This window comes from Drosophila subobscura, chromosome E (assembly GCF_008121235.1).
Source record: "Drosophila subobscura isolate 14011-0131.10 chromosome E, UCBerk_Dsub_1.0, whole genome shotgun sequence".
Lineage (NCBI taxonomy): Eukaryota > Metazoa > Arthropoda > Insecta > Diptera > Drosophilidae > Drosophila > Drosophila subobscura.
In genome coordinates, this window is record NC_048531.1 from 10883202 (window position 1) to 10910908 (window position 27707).

The 27707-nt window shown below is 47.0% G+C and overlaps 1 protein-coding gene across 3 annotated transcripts; it reads left to right on the top strand.

Moving 5' to 3' along the window:
• Positions 1-401: 401 nt before the first annotated feature.
• LOC117892707 (low-density lipoprotein receptor-related protein 6) lies at positions 402-27361 on the top strand. 3 transcript variants are annotated; one of them, XM_034799122.1, is made up of 7 exons: positions 402-461; positions 1399-1710; positions 21685-24707; positions 24776-24933; positions 24993-25262; positions 25322-25949; positions 26003-27361. In XM_034799122.1, exons 2-7 carry the CDS (start codon positions 1521-1523, stop codon positions 26801-26803), a joined length of 5070 nt encoding a protein of 1689 aa, XP_034655013.1. In that variant the 5' UTR covers positions 402-461; positions 1399-1520; the 3' UTR covers positions 26804-27361. The 3 variants fall into 3 exon arrangements, with proteins under 3 accessions (XP_034655013.1, XP_034655012.1, XP_034655014.1); XM_034799121.1 differs by having other exon boundaries at positions 425-553; XM_034799123.1 differs by lacking the exon at positions 402-461 and adding an exon at positions 648-664.
• The last annotated feature ends 346 nt before the right edge of the window (positions 27362-27707 follow it).

Consider the following 27707-nt stretch of genomic DNA (forward strand, 5'->3'; position numbering starts at 1 on the left):
TTTTAAGAAGACTGGTTAGTTCCGAGGACACCTTATAAAAGGATTTTTTAGAAATTAAGGCATAAACAGAAAACGTTCATCCGGTATGTAGGTATATTAGTATACATGCTCTATAAATATGTTGTGACTATGTAGAAATTGTGTAGTCACCATGTAGTCACTATGTAAAAATCTGAATTGTTATTAAATTTTGAAATTAGCGAATTGTGTAGAAAACTGATCCACCAATTGTATATAAATATATGTTAGGCGGTGAAAGTTGTAATTAGAAAGTTAAGTAGTATAGCAAAATGGAGCAGCATGGTCTTGCTCGGTATTCCTGGGTATATTATGAAAATGAGATTTTTTTTTGTATATTCCTGAGGGTCTGAAGATATATTTGATTACAAAATCTGCAGCCACACTGGCAGTAAATTCGACGCACACAAAAACAAAGCAGCGCAAGGTGTAATCCGTGAAAAGTAAATAAAATATTTACAAATATAACTTACCAACAAAATGGCTACTCGCAGGCCGAATCGCGTACGCTGAACACAACGCTGTACGCAAAAGTGTTAAATTAAGAGAGTTTAATAGAGAAATTATCTGAAATTGGTGTGTAGTGGAGTTTGTTGTGTCTTGTGCGTGTCCGACTTGTGGGAAATGTGCAGCGGCGTGCAAGTTGGTGTGTTTTGTGTTCGTAAATATACTTGAAATGGTTCTAAAAACATAACAAGACGCGTACGATTCGCCTCTTGCACGCACACACAAGCAAACATTTGTACGTGCGTAATGTAATTCCACATGATTTGGGCATCTAAATTTATGGCCTGCCTGAAAGATGTGTTGTTGTGTTCGCCCCGAACCGAACCGTTCGTTGCGTTGCTTTATTTTCTAGCGGGTCCGTCTGTCCGATGTTTTGATTTTCGTGAAATTTTCCATTGTGAGGAAATGCAGTGCTTTGGGGGTTGCAATCTGCTGCATTTGCCGGCTTGTTGCATCAAAGGCGGAAAGGCCATTCACTACTAATGCTCCTCACTGCCCTTATCATTTACAATATTTCAATTTAGCAACCAGAACAGACACCTACACAGTTGCATAATTGCTTATCACTCCGCTACTCTATAACAAGAAATTGTCCAAAGCACCCACACACACAAACACAAGAACCTCAAGCTACAATTGCGATCACACTGCGCAACAAAACAACAGAAAATACATCTTTGTGATCGCAAAAATAAAAATATACAAGTACACCATAACTGTTTCTATGTAAACAAATCGAGAATAGAAACTACCGAATGCAAAAACGTTTCGTGATTTTGCTGCACAGTGTAATTAATACCCCGACTGAAGTTTTTTTGATGTGTCTGGTCTTAAATTGTTCCCTCTTGTTCTTTCTCTCTCTTTCTCTGCCAGTACTTTTGTGTGCTATAGATAATGATTATTTGTGCCTAACAAAACCCGTGGAGACGATCGGTTCGTTTCGGTTATTTTTACTCCAAATGTCTTGGAATTTCTGAGATTGTGTCCATAAGAAAATGGCCCGTGAGCCATTCAGAAATCATACTAAAACCGAACCCCAACTGTGCCAACTTACAATCAAATATACAACGAAAGCGAGAAAATGTGCAAATGCTAGTACTCATGGAGGTGGATGGAGTCCACCCTTTTTGATCGGCTTTCTCCTGGTGTGCTTTGGCGTCTCAGATTCTCTTCAGTACAAAAATGGTAAGTAATTAAAGAAATTCCATTATTATTGATGGCAGTGTTTGACTTTGCCTACTAGTCAGAATGAGTGTGAGGGAGGAGACAGATGATGCACCGCAAGTTCATTAACACACACAGAGAAAAGAACCAAAGCAGAAGTAGAAGGAGTAACAAAATGACATCTATCCCTTTCGCACCTCTCAAAGCAAGCACTTCGTTTGACTTTGTACGCGTGGGTATGTGTGTGTGTGTGTGTGGTTTCAACTGCACTTTTCTGCTTCCCTCTCCCCAACACACTCTTCCCGCTGCAAGCTTTGCCTTAAGCTCTCTTCTCATTTTTTTTTCTTGTCAAAGGCCTTTGGCTGACAATTTCTGTGTGCGGGAAGCCTTTATGAATAAACAACAAGAACAACTACTTATTTAGACTGTAGTACGCACTCAACTTGATTGCACTGGGCATAATTTAGTGGCTTCTCTCCCTCCGTCCTCTGCCTGCCACTTTTCCAAGCTGATGCGACGCTAATGAGCTGAAAAAAGAGGCATAGTAATAATTTAGTAGTTATAATAGTATAGTACAAGTATACTGCCCGGGTAATTGCCGGCCGAGTACTCCTCTGCTTCTGCTGCTGCACATTTCAAATTCACAAAGCATTGACCCAAGCACACAAATTTGGGGGGAAGGCCTTTGCCGGGCACAGCGTCGAAGTCTATAATAAGGCTGGCCACAAAGCGCCTTTGTCAAGTGGGGAAGCGGGGGAATGGCGGGAGCGGGAGCCGAGCTGGAGGAACGGAAAAGTTGGCTCATTCCCGTTGGTAAAGTTAATATGGAAAATGGCAAATGGACAAAGGCACGAGTATCGTTAAGCTTTGAGAGTGGACGGTGGAGTGTTTGGTTGAAAGATAAGCCCGGGGTCGTCCGCACTGAAGTTGTCGGAGTCCGGAGTCCTCCAACATGCATTGGGGCGCCAGCAAAGCAAGTGCCTCGCTGCCTGCACATCACCAGCCTCCTGCCCGCGCTTCAAGCAATGTGCAATAAAAAATAAACCGACACAACTTAAAATTGTCGACGGGCATAGTAGTAGAGAGTTGAGTGAGAGAGAAAAAGAGAGAGAGATGGAATGTGGAAGAAGATTGGCAGAGAGTTGCTTCCGAAAAAAGCGCATCAAATATGTACACAAGGCAGCACCAAAAAAAGCTCCGCATTCTCATCTCTCTTTGCTTCCCCCTCTCTCGCTCTTAGTTTATATGCGTGTGTATGTGTATGTGCGATTTACTTTCTTTAACACTTTGACGCGCGCACAAAGTGTTTTTGCCTACGCTGATTCCACTGCTCCGCACGCTTCACCCCCCCCCTAGGCCTTGTCCTTTTTTGCAGTAACTGACGTTTTTGCTGCTGGTATTCCGTGTGTGTGGCTCAGTGGGCTTGTATGGTAGGAGATTTGGTCTTTCGCTCTCTTTTGCAATTTGCCTTTCCTTCTATTTACTACGCCGTAGTACGAGCCCGTTTTGTAAGCAGTGTAGTACAAGGAGCACTTCAAAGCAGGAGGAAAAACGCCTTTGACGGAATTTTACGACCCATCTCCCACTGCCCCGGGGACTAGCGTTTCACTGTTGTTGACATTGATTTTGATTTCATTCAAGTGTGCACGCAGTTCCACTTTTAAGCCGTCTACACACACAACGTACGTGCATACACGTTGGCCAACACTCGTCCTTCTTTGAAAAGGGCTACAAATGAAGTCTTAAATTTCTTGGGATGAAATAATATGTTTTCCATGAAATATAAATATTATATGATGGCAGAAGTCCATACAGCAGCCTTTAAACTTCTTAAAAAGTTTTAACTAATCGGATTTTACTTTCAACATTTTGTGGCACCATCAAAGGCAATGAGAAAATATTTTGTAATGCATTGGATTATTTGGCAAAGCTGTAAATTGACGAGAGAACTATTTAAATGTCTACTTGCATCTCCTCTTTCATACCTGCAGTAACTAAAAATGTACATTTCAAAAGGCTTTAAGAACGAACAGCACACTGGCCAAAATTCCAATCTAAACTATTTATTGATTTAGGCCCCAACTGGGCAAAGCAAATGCCCCAAACTCATCGCAAACACAATTTCGCTCTAACTAACCTAATCATTCTGTGGCACAGATGGATTCCGTAAGCCAAATCACCTCCCACCCCCCGTTGCTGGTACCGCTCTATGCCCCGCAGCACAGATGTACCGAGTATCACTTTGCAATTTAAACAATAATGTTGTGTTGCATGGGGCCTCGTAATTCATGTTTGTGTGTGGGTGGGTGGGTGTGTGTTTGCCTGCCACCGCATGCATTCGGTTTCAATGCAGCATCCTCCGCATCTTGCACATCGATGCCACATTCTGATGTATGTGCCTATGGGGGTGTGCTGTTGGCCTAGCCACTGACCTCTACGCTTGGCAGAGATGGAGATGAATGGAAGGGGGAGTGCGTGTGTGTGCGTAATCGGTATTGGAAATGCCAGCAAATTGGCTGCCGTTTACAGTTGCGTACACAGCGTGGTCTCTCCATATGCAAATATGCGGCATCAACAACACCAACGACAGCAAACAAACAGCAGCAGCAAGGAGAGCACCGACCCGTCTGACCAGCTTTTTCCTGCTTCTCCTGCTTCTCCTTCTTATCATTTATCGTAATCTTGTAATGACGTGTGTTCCACAAATGTTAATTGCAAAAGGGAAATGGCGATAGGCAAAAGGCATGTCCATCCATCTCTGCCCTTTGCATCCCGTTCTCTGCCTGGGTGTAAACGAGACATCGGAGCATTAAACGTTTAATTAATCGGGATGGTTTGCATTCCATAGCAATTCAAAGGCATTAAGAAACTAATCAGCCATTTAGTATTTATACAGGATCTCATCCAACCAGCATACAAAAATTTAAAAGCAGCATTTTAAAGCACTATAATGTAATCTTTTATACATTTATTTGGAATCCAAATTTTGGATCCATCCATCCATTAGATCCATTAAATAATAATAAGTTTTAACTTTGTTTGTCGCTTTACGAAATCATTCTGTTTCCAAACATGTGGTGTTAATTAAACTTTCCAACAGTGAAATAGCAAACTTCTGCTGCCGTTCACAGCTAAAGCGAAGTGTACATGCGTATGTATGTACATTTATGACAATAATTTACCCAACAAGTTGCCAATTTAAAGACCCAAAACATGTCAGCAAGTAATTAAATTTCTATACAATTTGCATATCTATAGGCGTCAGTGCAGGCAACTGCTACCCTTTCCTGCCCGTCCTCTTTGGGTTTGTATGAGTTTGGCCGTGTCCGTCTGCCTGTGTGTGGTGCTGTGTGTGTCTGTGCGAGCCACTTAACATAGCCGTTGGCGTTGGCTAACTAACGAACCGAACGAGAAACAGAAACAAAAATAAAAACAAGGCGAATTAACAGCAACACCACTTAGAGATGAGCAATACGAATATTTTGGGGAATAAGTCACCGTTTACAACCACAGTACATAACATATTCAGAGTAGTCAGAGGAATATATTCGTGTACTCTACAACGGAAAGTCTCCAAGAGTAGAGTGTCTACATATTTACATATGTATCTGTAGTATCTATTCGATAGCTGGGCGTGACAGCGAAGTCGCTCATCTCTAAAGAGCATCTCCTCTGTGGCCTTTGCTAACAAGCTCTCCCTCTCTCCTTCTCCTTTATTCCACTCCACTCCCTTCTTCTTTTTTACGATACTGTTGTTGTCTACCTTCCTGCTGGAGTTTCTGCTGGCTGCTGGCTGCTGTTGTTGTTTTTACTCCACTGCTTTAAATGTCTGCGCGTTCGTGCGTTGCTTGCAATGCTGCGACGTCAACGCAGCGCAGCGCATAAACATGCACATCGTTAAGAGACCCTTTTGGGGGCCAGGTCGTCTCCTGCTCAGCTACGCCACCACCGACTCTCTTACCATCTCGTTTCGGCCTGTGACTCGTTTCAAAGCCGGTCATTTAGAGGCCAGGCCAGGCCCCAGCATCAGCATCAGCATGAGCATGCTCTCGCACACAAACGCACACCCAGCAAACATTCTCAAGAACACACAAACAGAAACACACATGGAAAAGAATGTTTTCTCTTATTTCTTGTTGTTTTTGTTTTTTTGACTGCTCTTTGTTTTCCTGTAATTGTTCTGACTGCCGTTCTTTTGGCCCGCCTCGCATACCCTCGCAGACGAGTTACTATGACTTTGGGCAAATGTTTGCATGGTAAATAAGAAAGCATAAGAGAACCACAGGCATAGCTGACATGCAAAATATCAACCTGCAGGGTATTAAAACCTTCGAATCCTCAATAAAACAACAGCCCTGCTCTTTTGCTGTTATCTTGTTTTCATTTCGTTGGCTCCTGAGGTTTATTTGTTGGCCAAAAGACTCGCCATATGGTCAGGAGAGGCGGGGTCTCTCGGTCTCGTCTCGAGTTTCTTTCGCTGGAGCGTTATCTAATATTGCTGAGAGGAAACATTAATTCGCAGCTTGTTGGCAGGATCTCGGATCCCTCATGGCCCCGACTGACCCGCTAATTTATGTCCAGTTCCTCCGCTCTTTCCCTGCGTCCCTCTCTTGCGACTATCTGTAAAAAAAACCAATTTAAACTTTATTTATGGCTTTTATTATTTTATGCCTTCTATTTTTGGCATTTTCTGCTGCTCTTTTTCCTACCTTCGACTGGCGTTTGTCAATTTTTAACCTGTTGTGCATACTAATTTGTCGAGACTTTTTTTATTTTGTTCGTACATATTTGGTTTTTGTTTTTGTGCTTTTTTCTGGCTATCTCTGGAGACCAGCGTCGTCTTCTGTCTCTATAATTTAAGTGACACTTTTGAATGATTTGTTGGCCAAGAGAGAACACCCTTGCTGACTTTTTAATTAACTTTTCTTGAAATATAAATTAGGGTTCCTTAAATACATATTTATTGACATTTTAATAGGATGCTTGTCCTGAATGACAATGAGATGGGGCAGGGGTTAACATTAAGTTCAGCAATCTCACAAGCATTCTTTTGCTAACGCATAAATTAAGCATCGAAAGAGAAAAAGTATTTCAGCAATCTGATATCCATCAATATCATTAGTTATAGGTCGAAACCCTGAGCTGAACCGCAAGCACCAGAGAAACCAGAGAAAACCACAAAAATTAATTTATCAAACTGATCGTTCCATGCTTTGGTTTAATGATCTTTGATGAACAAAATAAAGAATTTATCAGCACTGATGGGGAAGAAAAAATACAGATAAATAGCCATAAATCAAACTAGTTTTAGGGTCCGTTCCGAGACTCTTGATACCCATTGCAGAATAGTCGATCTTCTCGTGGGTCAAATTAGTTCGTTGGTGAGGGTAATTTGAATGACCATGGACCGAGGGCGTTAAAGTACATATGTACATACCATACATACATATGTATATAATAGGTAAATACATATACATTCTTATGTACGCGTACTAGTATGGCACTGCAAATTGTTTATGAAGCAGAGTTGTGGCCCATAAATTTAAATAAAAATTGAATGCAGAATTTAACTGCAACGCCAACGCAAAAATCAAGTAAATCGAGTAAACAGATGCCAAAACATGAAAAGAAGACTAGAGCTTTGCGGGATCCGAAGCATTTGATACCCTGCACATTCGTATTCTTAAATCATCTGTTGCAGCTGGGCAATCACCTGTCGAGAATCATCATACCCTTTCGCGTACCCTTTGTATTGGAGCTATTACTTCTTCTGCTTCATGTTCCCCTCTGTGTCTCACACTCTGCATCTGGTTTGTGTGTGTGTGTATGTAAATCTATCAATAAACGCATTTGTAATTGTTACAACAACATTGCCATCCCGCTTCAACCAACGGAGCATTAACAGACAACAATTCAGAGACAACGAGGAAAGACAAAGGAACAGCAAGACACAGCAAGAAATCATTCATTTCATTAATGTGTTGATATACAAATTGTTGGCCGTTTGCCTCCCCCTGTTACTGCCCTCCCCTTCCCCTCGTGTTTATATGTAATTACTCTCTTATGCTGCACTTTGCCGCTTTTGATGCCTATGCATGCTAATTAGCAGCAAACGAGAGAATTAACATCAGCATCCGTTCCTTTCTCTTACGTTTCCTCTATCTCCGTCTCGGTCTCTATCTTTCTCTCACTTGTGCACACACAATGCCATTGAGATGGTCGGCCTGGCATGCCATGGCATGGCATGACATGATGACTCGTCGGCATCTTAATAATGACATTTATTTGTAACGTGTTAAGATACTACAGAGAGTTCCACCAGCCATAAACATGCAACATATCTGTCCATTACTAAATATGAATACATGTCATGTGTACGCTGTAGCCTGAACGCTGTACCATATATTACCTCTCCTGCATGAATAATGTAGTCCATCTTCTGCTGTCGGTGTCTCTGGGTAATTTTCAACAATTTGCAGCCAGAGCCGCAACAATTTTCATTGCCTGTGCGCCGAGCCTACTACCATTGGTATGCGTAATAACTTTTGCGGTGCGCACGGCAATCACACTAGTCAGCAAATGTTACGAATTCTCATGAGAAAATATAGGCATGAGTCTAAGTTTTTCTCGTGCTAAAACACAACCCCCCGGGTTCGCTATGGAAAATTCTTAGAAACTAACTTCAAACAATTTTGTATAGATAATATTTTCCTTGTTACATATTTGGATTTTGATCAAGAATAATGTACTTTTTGTTAACCAGTTTAATATGATACCTGGGGCACCTTCAATCCAATTCAGGCACCAACCGCAGCTGCTATCCCGCCTCGCCTTGTGTGGCGTATAGGGGCGTGGCTTGGCCAGGTGAGGTAGGTGCGTGTGGCCAGGCCAGGCCTGGCCAGGGATATCGAGTGAGTTGCCGTTGCTGAATATCATGGGCAATTGTTATAATTTGCCACATATTGAAATTGAATTGCCATGTTCTTCCCCGTTGCCCCGGTTGCTGCTGCCCCTGTCATCCATCGCTCACTCACCTTCACGGTAAATGGAATCGCGCGCTTGGCTAATTTTGCATTCATGCCTGCGTCCGCGCTGCTGCAAAGCAGCCAAACAGCTCATTTAGTCGTAGTCCGCTTGCATGTTACACATGCTACAGTGTTGGTTGCAGTTGATTGCCGCTGAGGCATGGCTCCCACAAGTTTCCCATTTCCATTTGCACTTTGAGATTCGATTTCGATTGGCTCGCTGACAGCTCCTCAGAGTTAGTTGCTCCAATTTAGAACGTGGCCTGGGGGCATTGCTTCGGTTCTCCATATCGAGACGTAATCGATATAAATTTCGCTTATGACACCTCCTCTGACAACTCGGACTACGGGCACGCGGGCTCTGTGTTCCGGACTATGTTTAATATGCATGGAAAGGTGTCAAGTCGCGACTCCCAAACCAAACCAAACCCAAACCCAAAAAAAGAGTAAACACGTTTAGCCATTTCAAGTCTCCGACTAAAGACTAGAGAGACATCGCATTTGAATACAAATGCCTCTACGCTTTTGACAAATCAGCTAACAGTAAATAACCTGTTGCGTTTGTCTTGCGCCATTAATGTCAGACTTCATTATGATGATCCGATCGGTGCGAATCGGTGCGGCCATAGGAGGACATAAAGCACAACAAAACAAAACGCCCTCAGAGAAAGGAAATTCTAGTTTTTAGCGAGGTAATCTTACACCCCATGAACGGACACTGGACAACGGACAGCTCAGACATCAACACTGAGAGACAGACACAGACAGAGAACGACTTCATTATGTTGGGGCAAGCGAGAGGAGCTCAGATTACATGCGTGCCCAAATCTTAAAATAATCAAAAAATCTTTAAAACAAAACAGAAGAAAACTGGCTGGGAAAGGGTAACCGGGCAACGGGGTACAAACAATGCAAACACAATCATTATCGAGATTACGGCCAAATTTATCGGCAACTTGAAGAGGGGGAGGGGGGGGGGAGGGCCAACTCCACAAGACACCAAAGTTCCTAACGAGCCCAAAAGAGATGCGAAGCGATGCCCCAACGAACGTCGCTCGGCTACAACATGCTTAAAAAATGTTGACTGGATTTTGTGTTAGGTTCAGTTTGCCTTTCTGCCTGTGTATTTGTGTATCTGTGTGTCGGTGTGTCAGTGTATCTGTGCATCTGTGTTCCCTTCCTTTTGTTTTGGGTCTGGTTTGGCTTAGCTTGTTTGCTCTCTCGCTGCTCGCGCTACCTGTGGTTCCTCGAGAAGGGGTTCCAACGCGGGTTCAGCCCAAGAGGTTCCCCATGTCTGGGTCTGTGCCTGTGCTGTGTTTGTGTTTGGCTTAGGGTTTGTGTTGCTTTTGTATTTTTTGGGGCAGCGCCCACCAAAACGCCTCGAGGCACAAGCACCAGCACTCGCACTCGCCACACAACAAGCTATTTTACGGGCTAAAAAGCTCGTTTATTTTGTATCTGCCTTGGCTTTTGTGGCTGTCTTTGTCCCTAAACAATAAGCAGCATAGAAATCGTATAGAATTTGTATAAATAAAAGCGTGCAGGGGCGTAACAAGCGAATATAATAATTAAAATGGAATCGGACAGGCAGCCGCCAAAAGAAGCCAAAAGAAGCTTTCAACAGTTGAACACGAGTCCGAACGAAACTCCATTATAAATGCTAAATTTGTCAACTAAATGCGAACATTGTTACCGATTTATTTGCATGTGAAAAGCCCCACAACACGAAACCATATCCGTACAATAGTGTAGAGTTCTTGGAGCTCAAAGCGAGGCCTTAAGACATGCAAAGTACATAATCCCCCGTCTGGCTTTTGGTTACTTTCCGTGCCAAACTTTTGTTATGCTAAATGTAGCAGGGGGAACACATAAATTTAATATAAATTAACATTTTCTCATTCCATTTTTTTTGCTACAGGGTAACAAATGTTAAACGCTGGTGGCAACACTTCCTTGCCAGTGTTGGTCAGCACTGCCGCGCGATGACGTAGCAATTAGTTAGCCAGCACTTTGCTGTGTAGACCACCGCATAAATCTTAAATTGATTTATAAATTATGGCCTGCCTGGCCCCTGTCTCCCATTCCCAATCCCATTCCCACCAACTATCAAACAGCCAGCAAGCAAAGTAAATGGCAATAAAATATCAATTTGCAAAACTTGAACATCGCCCTCGCCTCTCCACTTTTCTGTCTCTGTTCCTGTCCAGCGATGTTGCTAAAGTCGCGACTGAGACGGGCACTGGGACTGGGACCCAATTGCAAAAGTGATTTGTTTTCATCGAGTGCTGTTTGGTCTGGCTGTTCGGACTGCTCTTGTGGTCCATTTACTTTAACAACACTCTACCGGAGGAGCGTCTCAGGATATAATTTATGCTGTAATTTACAACCAACTACAGCGACTGTTGGTTGTCTGGCAGTCTCCTCCTGGCAGACACACCGATTTCCATACATGGAGACAGGCAGCCAAGCAGCTGGGGAGACAAGTCAAGTGCTGATGGTGATGCTGCTGCTGCTTGGCAATTAACCAAAAGTAAATCTTGATGTCAGTTGTTGTTGTCTTCTTATTTCGTTTTTTCCACTGCTGTAAAATGTAGAAATTTCAATTTAAATTCGTGTGTTCGCATTCCAGTTCCAATTTCGATGCCAATTCCCTTCAATCAGTGTGCAAATATTTTCAATGCTTGCGATGTTGTAGTGCCTGCCTGCCTGGCAGTTTCAATAATTCAATATAAATCAATTCCAGCTACCGCTCGATGCTCGATGTTCGCTGCTCGCTGCTAATGGCCACAAGTGGAGAAGAGAAGTTGTCTCAATGGCTCCCCAGTTGGCAGTCTCATCGATTGGCTTTTGGGTTTGTTTTATGTGCACTCTTGTACCCTTGTACTCTTGTCCACGTACTCGTACTCGTACTCGTACGCTGCTTTATTCATACATATGTATGTATAGATTTTTCATTTTGCGCAAATGTTTTTGCTTCTGACAGCTTCCTCCTCAGATAGGAGGGGGATGGGGAGACGGAGCCCAGAGCCGGAGATCGCTTCTGACAGAGGCCTCCACTCGAGGATGCTTGTACGAGTAACTAATTGAATGTCAATTTGTTTGTTGCCTGCCCTGCCCCCCAACCGTTCACTCGCCACATACATAAACCCCTTCTTCGTTTCCCTTGAAACTGTCATTCGCGCCTCATTTTGAATGCCTGTCACGACGGTTTGGACCCAGACCCAGAGACAGAGCCAGAGCCAGTATTGGAGCCAGAATTGGACACTTGGCTGGCGCGGCTGTCCCGTTTAAAATCCCATTTGTATTAACATATTGCCTTTTACAATTCCAATATTGAATCTACATAATAGGCCACTGCAGCAGAACTGCATAGGTATACATACGTTTATGTACATACATATGTTTACTTAACTTATTTATTGTGGTACGAGTAAGTATCCACAAAATGGCCTGTTGGTATTTCAAATATTTACATCACTTCGATGTGCAGAGATTGAAATTTAAATTAAAAGAACGCAACGGAGTTCGACAACTTAAGAGAAGCTCGCTCAGAGAAGGTCTTTAGAGCAAGGCGAGTAAAAATAAGATAACTTCTGCTTGTTGCGTGGGAAGGAACTTTAATGTAGTCAACAAATAAAAATGTGGTGAATTCGAACTACAACCAATAACCATAACATAGACTTCTAGTGCCAAATGCTGTGAAACTCTTCTACAAACACTCGCAATCAAATAATTGCTTTGTATACCTCGCATTCCCTTCAGTCCAATTCAATTACAATGCAATATATTTGTTTTATATGTAAGTCTCTAATTTGTAGAATATATTTGTAAAATTAAAATTTTTGATGTTTATTATTGATGTTAAATTTCGGTTGAAATTTGTTCTTCCAAATGGAATGCAAGTGGAAACGCTGTCGATGCATTTCCACGAATAATAAATTTAATAAGCTCGTGCCCTAGCTGTCTGCAAATTAATTTAAAGCATCAAGCAGGCGCACAAGAAATATTAAATTTACAACTTTTTGTTTTGCTTTTTTTTCTGCCGTTCACGTTTACTGCTCCACCTGCGAGTCCCCTTCGCCCAGGACCAGCAAGAGCGAGCAATCCCCTACTGCTGCTAGTCCCGCATTGTGTGTGTGTTGGCTCGTAATTCAAAGCCAGTGAGGCTTACAGAGCGAACTCGCAGCAGCAGCAGCAGCAGCAGCAGCAGGAGAAGGAGCTGGAGAAGGTTGGGGCAAGCCCTGCAATCTAGATGGGCAACACTTGAGAGCTGGAAACTACTACAAAACTATGCTCGGTCGTGGCAGCGGCAGAACGAGGCATATTGCCATAAAATTAACGGATGCTGCGATGCTGGCCAGAGGAGCAGCCAGAGGAGAGGTGCAGAAAATATTAACACGATATTTTCCGAGCTACAACGATGGCTGGCTGGCTGGTTGGCTGGTTGGTGGTGCTGCTGCTGCACCTCCTCCTGACCAACCCACATCGTTATCATAATATGAATGGTGGAAGCCCGTCCCCAGTCGTGCCCCGTGTCGTGGCAGAGGCAGAACCAGGGCATGGCACGGCAGGGCAGGGGCAGAATGAGGTGGTATGTACCTCTGCTTGATTATGAGTGAGTGCGGCAGCCATGGGAACAGAACATGGATGTGGAGCGTAGCATGGCATGGTCATGTGCTTGTCTGTCGCATCGCAACAGCCTACCATTGCCATTGCCTGGCTGCCTGGCTGCCTGCTGACATGTGGGTACTGTCTCCACCAGTCTCTATCCTCATATGTATGTACCTCCTCCCACCAGCTCTTATTATGGTGCTGGTGCATGGTGCATGGTGCAGCCATAGCTGATAATGATGCACAGCACATTATTCGCTGACTAGGCTTGTATCCTGATGCTGCTGCCGCTGACTATGTCCTGTCCTGTGCTGCTTCTGCTGCTGTCCTGTGCTGCTGCTGCGTCTGCATTTCGTTCTTGCTACCGTTGTCACGTATTTGGGACAAGTATTTAATTAGGAAGTGCTTACGTGTAAGCGCTTTAAGCAAGCACTACAAATGCATATGATGGATGTTTTCCCTCATGCTTAATAAGTCATAGAATATATATACATATCTACATGTACATATGTACAGACTGCGAGAGGATGCAGCTTTTTGGAATGATAGTTTTTGATGGGAAATACAGTCCGTTAAGCTAGAAAATATTTACATTATTGTAATTGCCTGTGCAAGTAGCATTAAATTATTTGTTTGAGGCTTTGACCCCTAAATTCCAGTTACTTTTTTGTCTCTCATTCAATAATAAGCCAGTTAATAAAACCATAATAAGCACTCTCGAATATCCATTTATTCTGCTCTAAGACATTGAATAAATTCCCCTGTTTTGAGTTGAAGGAAGTTCAAGTGCTCATCTTTGACTTTGATGCAAATGTCTTTGGGGCCCCCGAGAAGCTAATGATAGTCAGAGGAAGCAACGGCAGCAATAGCAGCAGCACTGACCTCTCCACACCTAACCAAAGCGAAGCTCCCCAAACCGCAGAAGTAGTGCCTGCAGGGCAGGAGAGGGAGCACAGAGCAGCAGGGACGGCTAACGACGACGATTTGCTTTTAGGCCACTGTCATTTCCAATGCTGTTGAGCTGCCAGCCAGCCAGTCGATAGAGAGAGAGAGATCTCTCTGAAACTGATGCTCGTTGAGAAGAGCTCTACTCGATAGCCCACTCGATTTGAAGACCCTGGAGGCGGGTTACCAATGAGCTGAAGAAATATTTTCCAAAAACGCCTCCCACCAGCGACAGAACGAGGCAGAGCGAGGAACCATGGAGACTGCTTCTCATCGAGATGCGGCGGGTGTGATAGATGGCGCGGAATGGGAATGGGAATGGCAATGGGAAATGGGGGTGTTCTGCTGCTGCTGGTGGCTGCTGCTCCTCAGTAGACTTTGACTCTTCGAAATTGCATTCGGCAACTCGGCATTCAGCATCTTTGGTTGGGGGACAGAGTTTGCAGCAAGTCTGCCGCCTTTTCCGTGTTGTCTTTCGATGTGTTCCTTGGCTTTTTTCTTTGCTTTTTTTCCTTTGCTCTTCTGTTTTCTGTTGGGAGCCCACAGCACGTTTTCCTTTTGGAAAAGATAACAAACCCAATCGTTTGTGCAACATTTTCAACAGTTTTGGCACGATTCCTCTCTACCGCAACGGCTCTGTTCCAGTGCTCTAGCGTCTCGCTGTCTCTCTATCTCTGTGTGGCACCAATTTAGGGAATGCTTTTCGTTGCTGCTGTTGCTGAATCCCTGTAGCATTTCCATCCACCATCCATATTCCTCCAACGTTGTCTTTGCCCTCCTCCTGCTCCTCATGTCGGCAGTCCGCAGTCCGTCGTCCCATCGTTCCCTCAAAGCGTGAACGAGTGGAGTTTTGGCAAGTCTTTCCGAACGTGCAAATTGCATGCTGTGCGAGTTAATGGCGTTTCGGAGGGGCTTGCTCCCAGTGGAGAGAGAGAGAGAGCAAGCGAGCGGTGTGGAATGGAAGGGAAAGGGGATACGAGAGAACAGAGCGGCATAGCATGGCATGGAACGGAATGGGGATGGGGCATGGGTGTTGATGCTAACGAGTTGAGAGAAAATAAAGTTCATGACTTTAATTTTTAATTTTTTTTTTGCTCGAGCACGTCTTAGTTTGGTTTTGAGCCCTCCTCGTGATTGCTGGTTCCGGATTTGTACCTAAAGCCCATCTGAGATACTAAATCTACACATTTTTTTCGTGGATGTTTTTTGTGTTTTGTTTTGTTTTTTTTTCTGCCATGTCCATATCCATCTGCATATTTAAATGTTCCATCAAGCAAATGGGAAAAATCGCATCCGTCCACCGCCCCATTGTAATATAATGTTGAAGATTTTAAATAAAACATGAACCAAGGCAAAGGCAAGGCACGGCAAGGCAAAACCAGCAAAACAATGGCCCAAACAGAAACAAAACGCCAGTCTACGAATGCCTACAGCTCCTGCTTCAGCCTCTCCTCTCCTCGCCCTCTCTCTCTCTCTCTCCCCCAATTGCAATTTCCACTTTTGGCACGGCACAGCTGCAGCAAAAGTTCGGTCTCCTGCGCTTCCTCCTGGAGGAGGGTTCGGTTGGGCTTCGGTTTTGGTATTGTCGAGTTGATGATGTTTGCCTGATAAGTGGGCTGAGGGCTGCAGCCTGAAGGCAGAGTGAATTCAGCACAGAGGACCGGCCAGCCTGTCCTGGTTTCGGCATAAATTTTAACTTAATAATGGCTTGCGATGGTCAAAACTGTTGATGCTGCTGCTGCTGCTGGGGCTACTCTGGACCCGTTATCATTTTACAACACTGTTGTAATTTAATGCAATTTTCTCTGGCTGGAAGGGGGGGTCACACTCTGCACACACACAGACACACACACACACTGTTGTTTGCCATTTTGTAAGCCTGACAGCTGGATGGCCCAGAACCAATTAGACGCCTCTTCCATGTTTATGTTTAACTTTTTAATTGTTAATGCGAACGTAGTTTAGGCCCTGAACGGTGTTGTACGCTCTCTCCGATGTGTTGACTAGTTTTAACGCATTTTGAACGCAAATCTCAGACATGCCATCAAAATTCGCAATGCTAGTTGCTACTCACTATTTTTCATGCCCAGCCGGCAACTCGAACACGTTGATTTCCATTTTCGTTTGCGCCACAGAGAGACTATTTTGCATTTTTTGTTTCCCCCGCATCCACACATCAGCCGCATCCACATCCACATCCGTCTCCGATGCTCGTCGTCTACCCCTCTCGATTTGTGGTTTGTTGATTTTTCTTATTCAACGCTCCATCGCTTGCCATCAGCGTTGCCTCTGCTCCGCTCCACTCCACTCTGCGCTGCACAGCCACTGCTGCTCCTCCGCTTTGGTCTCCTGCCTCCAGCAACGATCCGTCCGGCTCTTTGCTGTCAGCAACATAATCATTATGGTCTCTGGGCCGTCTCCATCGACTCGGGGCTGGGGGGATTGGCAATTGGAAATTGGCGTTGCGTCGGGGCCAGGCCAGGCGTGTAGCGTATTTATTTTAACGTTAATGGCCAGTTGTCATATCGGCTGAGCAGACAGGGGTGAGGGGACTCAACCGATCACCCACTCCCCTCTATTTTTCATCCTCATCTCCATCCATCCATCCGCTCCATCAACAGCACGCGGCGATTACATTTTTAAGTAGGTGTGTGAACATTTTCGTTTCAGTGATTTTGGTTTTAAATTAAAGCTTTTCCAGGGATGGGCTAGCAGGTGCAGCGCCAACCAGGGCTGGCATAACAGCTCAACCGATTTTTGTGAACCAACATTGATTATAATTCGGAAGCAGTCCAAGAGTAACAAAAACAAAATACTTATCAGCGAAACTGAAGTCATGCACACGACATGTATTTTGTTTTTGTTTATTCTTTCTGTAATCGCTTGTGAAGAATAATACAGGAACAGCACAAGGAGCAAGGACATGCTGATGTGAAGCATCCTTATCTTAATCTTGTCGCTTAAGTCGTCGTGGGATTCTTTCGGTTGAAAGCAAAAAACGACCCAAAGAGAAATGTTCAGGGAAGGCCTTCGCCGTCGCCGTCCCTGTCGTCGTCTCCTTGCCCTTGATAACCATTAACAATTTGGTAAAACTTTAAAAGGAACAGCAACGAAACACACACACACAAAAAAAGCATCACGAATGCACGAAGCGAACCGCAGAGAAAACAAACTTCATTGGTGATCATCATGGGGATGATGATTATTACTATCTTACGCAGGCAGGAAGGCAGGCAGCCAGAAAGGCAGGCAACCAAGCATATGTGTTAACTTGAAGTTAAGTGGATTCGCCAGAGTCTCCACTGCTGGAGCGGAGCTGAAGCTCCTTCCACCTGCCTTCTCCTGCTGCTGGCTGTTGCTTGTCGTTGCCAGAACATGCAGCATTCATTCGCTTCCCTCTTCGTGTTGATAATTTAAATGAGTGAACGAGAAGCTGAAGCTGCTGGTTGGATGGCTGGCTGGTCGGACGGCTGGCTGGGATCCCTTGACTGAGACTGAGACTGGAACTACCTTTGTATCTTTGCATTTTTATCTTTTTCCTTTTTTTTTGTTTTTTTTTTCCATGTGCCTTGTTATGTTGTTCTCATGTTTCCTTCGTGTTGTATGGTAAAATGCACAAACAAAAAACAACAACAAAATACAAGAAAAGCAATACAGAAACCACCAACATTTTCACAAAATTGCTTTCTTTCGCTTTGGGCCTTGGTTTTGGCGTTGGCTTTGGCGTTGGCTTTGGCTTTGTTCTTCCTTTTAGTGTGCAGTGTGGTATTCGTGTCTCAGTTTTGCTTGAATAACTTTGGAGCTGCCTTTCGGGGGGCAGGTGTTCTGCTCCTCTGCTCCAAGTCATTCTCTTGTTAGATTCGAATCCCTGAACTTGCATGTCAACGCCTGATTGACGATTGACGAAGCAATGAATAAGTTTGCGAATGGTACGCATATTATACGGAAGAACCTGAGATTGCTGAAACTTTAGACCACAGCACAGCAGCCCAGAGAGCCAGGGTCTTGTAATTACAAGTCCCCTTCCCACCTCAAAGTGTCTGAAAGAAGTGAAAACTTCTGCTTCCTCTCGGTGAGTGTGTGTGAAATGGGAAGCTAATGGAAACTTTTAGCACAAGAACAGACCTCTCCCTGACGTGGATGTGTGGACACGCAGCAGCTTGATTGGAATGAAGGGAGACTTGGATGGTTGCCTCTAACTTCATTTACTGGGCGGGAATTGCATTTGGACACTCTCCTGTCATTGTTTCCTCTTTTTACGATGATGATGATGATGATGCTCCTGCTTTGCTTCTGCTTGGTCTCTGTTTCCTCGTCTGTCTATCCATCGTTCGCTTGGACACAGCTCTGGCTCCTTGTCATCGTCTGGGAAGTGTTATGTCGTGGTGGCTGCGTGGAGGTGCGAGTAATTGATAGAAAGCATTCTTCGTGCAGAAATTATTGAACCTTCAACTGGAGCTCCACTCCGGCGAAGAGTAAAGTGTAAATGTGATAGACATCCTAATGGAAGATAGCTGAGGGTTGCCTCTATACAGTTGCCACAATTCATTACGGAGAGAGTTTCCTTGAGACCTCATTTGCCTTCAAGTGGCGGCTGCTCCTACCGAGAAACGGATGCCACTGCTACTGCTCTGTCTCTCTCTCTCTCTTCCGTTTTTATATATATTTTTCAATTGGATTATGAATGGCATTGGCATGCAACATACTCGTATTTGTGCTCTCATAATTGTCTGGGGGAAGGGGCTGACAGGGGGAATAAGTAAGGAGCATTTGCTTGCTGCTTTCAATGCTGCTTTTTCAGCGTGATTTTATCCCCTTGCCACCCCTTCCGCTGCTGTTGCTGCTTCTGCACATTTAATTAAAAATTATTCATGAGCGAAATTAATTATGGCTCGTGGGAAGCGAAGCTCTTGAGTACACTGCACGAAAATCTGTTGATAATGAGTGGATGAATTACATATAAAAAAATAAATAAATAATAAATCTAGAAGCCATGTGAGAAAATACACTCCCAGCGTTGATAAATAATGTTAATCGATATCTTCTAAACGCTCTCGATCAATATGCATGTCCTGTGCTGAATAACTTTGTTTTGTTGCCAGTGTAGCCACACACCCACTCTGTCCTTCCCAGCAAGAATAGAAGGGGGGAAAAAAAACAACGGATGGACGAATACAAAATGTGAGCAACAACAACTAGAGCGACAGGAAGAGAAGGCAGGGGCAGGAGTAGGAGCAGGAGCATACCGCACGGATGGCTGACTCCTGGTGAACTTCTGCTGCCTGGGGCAGCCTCTTCAACACATTTAAATAGCTGCAACTTCCGTTGCAACTAGTGCAACGGGCAACAGAGACAGCAGCCAACGGTGCTGCCACCTCCACTCCACACTGTAGCGTGCCTGGACACATAATTCTGCCACTCGCAGCAGCAGCAGCAACAGCAGCAGTGCTCGAGTGCTGCCAGTGTTGGTTAGAGGCAGCAGAGTGGCAACATCCTGCCACTGCCACCGGCCAATGCTCACTTCAAGCCGCACAACTACAGCCACGCCAACCGCCGGATACGCAAAAGTTTCGTTTCCCCTTAGGCACACCAATACCCGTTCCGATTCCAGCCCGTTCCGCTGCCAACCACACACCACCACACCCATTTCTGTTGCCTAACAATAACAGCACTTGCACTCATTTAGCATTTAAGTGCAGTTGTTGTTGCCTCTGCTGCTCCTCCACCAGGTGTACATTCAGGATCCGTCGCCGAGCTGTGCTGTGCGGCGTTAAAATTGTCGACTCGGTCATCCGAATTATGCCATTTTGTGCCACAAACCAGAGCAAAGCTAAGCCAAACGCTAGATGCCAATCGTCAGCAGCATCATTCACATGCGCATCCGTTTACTCAGGCTCCATCTGCAGCTCCTCCCACTCCCAGTACCAGTCCCACTTGGACTGCAGACCCAGACATGGTTGTATACATTAATAATTAAAATATTTTCCCAAGTTTTGAATGAAGAGCAGAACGGAGCAGAGCAGCCTCCTCTTCTGGCTGCTTCCACGGTTTCAACTCCATCTCCATATCCGTCTGCGTCTGCATTTCAATTTCGGTCGAGTGTGGGGACTGCTGCGGTACTCCAGACTCCATCTGGATGGAGGATCCATGTCTACTCTGTGTATTTTGTTGTTTTTGTTTCTGTTTTTGTTGGTAATGATGTTGGTTGATTTCTTGACGCTTCACTGCTGCCCGTCTGCAGGGACGAGTGCATAACAAAATGTGAATAAAATGCAAGGATTTGAGGAAAAGTGCAAACATCATTCAGCGAGCATCCTCATCGGGGATTACAGTGCATTTTTATGGATTTATGGTAGCTCATTGTAGAGTTGAGATTCCCGCATTGGCCACGGTATTATCGAAGAGGGAATCTGAAGTTATTTACATTCCTACTGTTACATACAATTATAATAAACCCCATGTACATGTGTTTGTACATACTCGTGTATGTGCACAATCTACACACACTTGGCACATTAATGCTGCTGCTCCACCTGGTGGCCGGGGGGCGGAAAGCATTCACGCTTGACGGCATATGAACAGGCACCCAAGCAAGCAACCGACCAACCCACTTTGCAAAATGTCACCATTTTCATCGTCAGCTCATCGCAGCCAGCCCCCTACAGCCTGATGAATTACACGAGTGCCTGGCTGCCGGCCTCTCCACCTCTCATTGTTGCCACCTTCATCCTGTTGCGTTTTGGGTCAAATTGAAAAAGCGGAAAAGCTCGACAATTGTCTTGAAAATGCACTAAGATTCTGGATTTTCATACAGATCTTTAGAATATTATACCTAATTAAGCATAATACATAAGACATAAAAGCAGCGTCTTTTTGGTATATTTTTCTGCCGTTTTCAACCACAAACGCAAGACGCATTAACGCAAATTTAGCGCCAATATAAGCACTCATTCTGCGTTATTGCGTTAGGTTGACACACGCAAACTAGTGTGTGATCACTAGGAATCGATAGGGTGTGCAGTCTTCGATAATTTTGCATTTGGTGAGTGTAATTCCAGATTCGGTAAATAAAAAGTATCTCCCACAATGTGTTCCACCAACTGCACGCCCCAGCACGCGCTCGCCCAAGCGCCCGGTGCAACGCTTATTCATACGCAATTAGATCAGCGTTGCAGGCAGCTGGCAGCTTGCAGCTGGGAGTGTGCATCAAGCAACCCACCCACGTGCGCAAACAAAAGCCAATTCAAGCTCTCTGGCATTGCATTTGGCTGCTGCTGCTGCTGAAACAATGCCTATTCGGGCCATGTTCTCTTCTACTTAATTGTTAATGGGCTCGGCCCACTGCCTGAAGCAAGCGTTGACTAAACCCATTTACATTTGCATTTACATTGTCTTTTCCCTTGTCTACTTGCAGTGCATGGGCCCATCTCCTCGTCGCTGGTGTCCACCTCGTCGTCTTCGTTGTCGTCGTCGTTGTCGTCATCCTCGAATGCGTTCATCAACACGCCGGCGACGCTGTTGTTCACCACAAGGCATGACATACAGGTGGCGAACATAACCCGGCCGACGGGTGGGCCGCAGATCGATGTGCTGGTGAGGGATCTGGCCGAGGCCATGGCCATTGACTTTTACTATGCGAAGAATCTGGTCTGCTGGACGGATTGCGGCCGGGAGGTGATCGAGTGTGCTCAGACGAACTCCTCCACGCTGCTGCCGTTGTCGAAGGCGCCGAAGCAAACTGTGATATCAACGGGGTTGGACAAGCCCGAGGGCCTGGCCATTGACTGGTATACGGACAAGATCTACTGGACGGACGGCGAGAAGAATCGCATCGAGGTGGCCAGCCTGGATGGCAGGCACCAGAAGGTACTCTTCTGGACGGAGCTGGATCAGCCGCGAGCCGTGGCCGTGGTGCCCGGCAAGCGTCTGCTCATCTGGACGGACTGGGGCGAGTATCCGAAGATCGAGCGGGCCAGCATGGACGGCGATCCCCTGTCGCGCATGACCCTCGTGAAGGACAATGTCTTCTGGCCCAACGGCCTGGCCGTGGACCTAAAGAGCGACCTCATCTACTGGACGGACGGCAACAATCGTTTCATCGATGTGATGAAGCTGGACGGCAGCAACCGTCGGACGATAGTCAACAATCTGAAGTATCCCTTCAGCCTCACGTACTTCGACAACCGCCTGTACTGGACGGACTGGCAGCGGGGCTCCCTCAACGCCCTCGATCTGCAGACGCGCGAGCTGAAGGAGCTGATCGACACGCCCAAGGCCCCGAATTCGGTGCGTGCCTGGGACGCATCACTGCAGCCGTACGAGGACAATCCCTGTGCCCACAACAATGGCAACTGCTCGCACCTCTGCCTGCTGGCCACCAATCCGCAGGGCTACAGCTGCGCCTGCCCCACGGGCGTCAAGCTAATCAGCGGCAACAGCTGCGCCAATGGCTCCCAGGAGATGCTGTTCATTGTGCAGCGGACGCAGATCAGCAAGATCTCGCTGGACTCGCCGGACTACACCATCTTCCCGCTGCCCCTGGGCCGGGTGAAGTATGCGATTGCCATCGACTACGATCCCGTGGAGGAGCACATCTACTGGTCCGATGTGGAGGCCTACACGATCAGGCGGGCCAAGGCCGATGGCACGGCTGTCACCGACTTTGTCACCTCCGAGGTGCGCCATCCCGATGGCCTGGCCCTCGACTGGCTGGCCCGCAATCTCTACTGGACGGACACGGTGACGGATCGCATTGAGGTGTGCCGCCTGGACGGCTCCGCCCGGAAGGTGCTCATCTACGAGCATTTGGAGGAGCCCAGAGCCATTGCCGTGGCCCCATCGCTGGGCTGGATGTTCTGGAGCGACTGGAACGAGCGCAAACCGAAGGTGGAGCGTGCCTCCCTCGACGGCTCCGAGCGTGTGGTGCTCGTGTCCGAGAATCTCGGCTGGCCCAACGGCATCGCCCTGGACATTGTGGCCAAGACGATCTACTGGTGCGACGGCAAGACCGACAAGATCGAGGTGGCCAACATGGATGGCTCCGACCGGCGTGTGGTGATCAGCGACAACCTGAAGCATCTCTTTGGTCTGAGCATCCTGGACGACTACCTCTACTGGACGGACTGGCAGCGGCGCTCCATCGATCGCGCGCACAAGATCACGGGCAACAATCGGATTGTCGTCGTGGATCAATATCCCGATCTGATGGGCCTCAAGGTGACCCGTTTGAGGGAGGTGCGGGGCCAGAATGCATGCGCCGTGGGCAATGGAGGCTGCTCCCATCTCTGCCTGAATCGGCCCCGCGACTACGTCTGTCGCTGTGCCATCGACTATGAGCTGGCCAACGATAAGCGAACGTGCGTGGTGCCGGCCGCCTTCCTGCTGTTCTCCCGCCAGGAGCACATTGGCCGCATCTCGATCGAGTACAACGAGGGGAACCACAACGACGAGCGGATACCCTTCAAGGATGTGCGCGATGCGCACGCCCTGGACGTGTCGGTGGCGGAGCGGCGCATCTACTGGACGGACCAGAAGAGCAAGTGCATCTTCCGGGCCTTCCTCAATGGCTCCTATGTGCAGCGGATCGTGGACTCGGGCCTGATTGGGCCGGAGGGCATTGCCGTCGACTGGCTGGGCAGCAACATCTATTGGTCCGATGCGGAGGCCCGTCGCATTGAGGTCGCCCGCCTCGATGGCAGCAGTCGGCGCGTGCTCTTGTGGAAGGGTGTGGAGGAGCCGCGTTCGCTGGTCCTCGAGCCGCGACGCGGCTACATGTACTGGACAGAGTCGCCCTCGGACTCCATACGACGCGCCACCATGGACGGAGCCGAGCTGCAGACGATCATTGCGGGTGCCAATCATGCGGCGGGACTGACATTCGACCAGGAGACGAGGCGCCTCTACTGGGCCACACAGTCGCGGCCAGCGAAGATCGAGAGCGCCGACTGGGATGGCAAGAAGCGGCAGATATTGGTCGGCAGCAGCGACACCGACGAGCCGTACGCGGTGTCCCTGTACCAGGATTACGTCTACTGGAGCGACTGGAACACCGGCGACATTGAGCGGGTGCACAAGACGACGGGCCAGAACCGCAGCCTCGTCCACTCGGGCATGACGTACATCACCTCGCTGCTGGTCTTCAACGACAAGCGACAGGTGGGCGCGAATGCGTGCAAGATGAACAACGGCGGATGCTCCCACCTGTGCCTGGCCCAGCCCGGCAGACGGGGCATGACCTGTGCCTGTCCCACCCACTACCAGCTGGCCAAGGACGGTGTCTCCTGCATTCCGCCCAAGAACTACATCATCTTCAGCCAGCGGAACAGCTTCGGCCGACTGCTGCCGAACACCACAGACTGCCCGAATGTGCCGCTGCCGGTGTCCGGCAAGAATATCCGTGCAGTCGACTATGACCCGATCTCGCATTACATCTACTGGGTAAGTGGACTGTGAGTGCGGCAACACAGGGAGAACTCTAAGCTCTAATATTTGTAAACTCCTTGCAGATCGAAGGCAGAAGTCACAGCATCAAGCGTTCGCTGGCAAATGGCACAAAGGTGAGCCTCTTGGCCAACTCCGGGCAGCCTTTCGACATTGCCATCGACATTATTGGGCGGCTGCTCTTCTGGACATGCTCCTACTCCAACAGCATTAATGTCACCAGGTGAATATCTAACTCTCTCCCATTTATCCGAATGTTTCCTTAAACGTTGCCTCTTTTAGCTTCCTGGGTGAATCCGTGGGCGTCATCGATACTGGGGACTCGGAGAAGCCGCGCAACATTGCCGTGCATGCCATGAAGCGTCTGCTCTTCTGGACAGATGTCGGCAGCCATCAGGCCATCATACGTGCCCGTGTCGATGGCAACGAGCGCGTGGAGCTGGCATACAAGCTGGAAGGAGTAACGGCCCTGGCGTTGGATCAACAGTCCGACATGATCTACTATGCCCATGGCAAGCGCATCGATATGATAGACATCAACGGAAAGAACAAGTAAGCAGCGCCAAGAATATGGGAAGAAATCTGTACTAATCTCCTCGTTTCCCTTAAAGGAAAACCCTCGTCTCCATGCACATCTCGCAGGTGATTAATATTGCCGCCTTGGGGGGATTCGTGTACTGGCTGGACGACAAGACCGGTGTGGAGCGGATCACTGTGAATGGAGAGCGACGCTCCGCGGAGTTGCAGCGCCTGCCGCAGATCACCGACATCCGTGCCGTGTGGACCCCGGATGCGAAAGTACTGCGCAATCACACGTGTCTGCACAGTCGCACAAAGTGCTCCCACATCTGCATAGCCAGCGGGGAGGGTGTGGCACGCAGCACTCGCGACATCTGCTCGTGCCCCAAGCATCTGATGCTGCTGGAGGACAAGGAGAACTGCGGCGCGTATCCGGCCTGCGGGCCAGATCACTTTACGTGCGCGGCCCCAGTGGCGGGGAATAGTGACATGAACAAGGACTGCATACCCGCTTCCTGGCGCTGTGACGGCCAAAAGGATTGCCCCGACAAGTCCGATGAGGTCGGCTGTCCCACATGCCGGGCGGATCAGTTCAGCTGTCAGTCCGGCGAGTGCATCGACAAGGCTCTCGTGTGCGATGGCACCACCAACTGTGACAATGGCCACGATGAGGCCGACTGCTGCAAGCGACCCGGAGAGTTTCAGTGTCCCATCAACAAGGTGAGTGGAGGAATTACTTTCAGAATTCCTAAGCTAACAATTCGCTATTCTAGCTGTGCATTTCGGCCGCCCTGCTCTGCGACGGCTGGGAGAACTGTGCCGACGGTGCGGACGAGTCTCCCGATATTTGCCTGCAGCGGCGCATGGCCCCCGCATCGGATAAGCGGGCATTTATGATACTGATTGGGGCCACCATGATAACCATCTTCTCCATTGTGTATCTGCTGCAGTTTTGCCGCACGCGCATCGGCAAGAGCCGCACAGAGCCAAAGGATGACCAGGCCTCGGATCCGTTGTCGCCTTCGACGCTCAGCAAGTCGCAGCGCGTGTCCAAGATAGCCTCCGTGGCGGATGCGGTGCGCATGTCCACGCTCAACTCGCGGAACAGCATGAACTCGTATGACCGCAATCACATTACGGGCGCCTCCAGCTCCACCACGAATGGCAGCAGCATGGTGGCGTATCCCATCAATCCACCGCCCTCGCCGGCCACCCGATCGCGGCGTCCCTACAGGCACTACAAGATCATCAATCAGCCGCCACCGCCCACGCCCTGCTCCACAGACATCTGCGACGAGTCCGACTCCAATTACACGAGCAAGTCGAACAGTAATAACAGCAACGGCGGAGCCACCAAGCACTCGTCTAGCTCGGCTGCCGCCTGCCTGCAGTATGGCTACGACAGCGAGCCATATCCGCCGCCACCAACGCCGCGCTCGCACTACCACAGCGATGTGCGCATCGTGCCAGAGTCCTCCTGCCCGCCATCGCCGTCGTCGAGGAGCTCCACATACTTCTCACCACTGCCGCCACCGCCATCGCCTGTACAGTCGCCCAGTCGAGGTTTTACGTAACGTTTTGAGATTTACATCTAAATGAATTTAGTTGGAGTTATGGCTATGACTAGGGCGATTGCGAAACATATCATGGATGGCTGGATGGGAAGCGTGTTTTAATTTGTAACTTAATTTAATTTTCACAATTCTACTTTCTGTAACGTTTTTATTTTTTATTTTATGTTTTTTTTTTGTAAATATGTATGTGTGTTTATAATTTGGTCATTTAAGGCTTTAACTATTTTTAAACTTAGTTTAAAGAGCGCCGCCACCGCCCCATACCCCCGTACTTCAATCGAGCTGCGGGCTGGGGCGGTGAAAATGCCTGGAGGAGGACCTTCTCGATCTCGTTAAGTTTCATTTTGCCAGATACCGAAATAGATTGCAGTACAATGCATCATAAAGATACGCGCCAACAATAGACTGCAACACATTTTTGTAAGCGAAATGCAATTATTAGAAATTAGCCATAGATTTTAACTACGATACGATACATATACGATACAATATATATACGATAAGAGTACAGTATTTGATAAGAAAACAAATTTTAAAATTCCGAGTGCCAAATTTTCTGAAAAAAACAACTAATGAATGCCAGAAATTTTCACAAAAACTGTCGGCCTACCTACAAATAATTTCAGCCGATGATCCGTAAGCATTTATGTACGTGCCACTTGGAGACTTACTTTAATATGAATTTAGTCGGCAAGTGTATGTAAATAGTTGATACTTTTGTGAAAGGAAGGAAGCAATATTGACGACAGCTGCTCAACTACATATGAATGATGTATTTAATTCGAAATGTCTTCTTAATCGTTATAAACACCAAAAAGTGCCTCAATAATGTGTGTGTTTTATTATTGTTTATTCTACATGTATGCGTATGTATATCCTATATGGTTTATTCGTAGCTAAAACA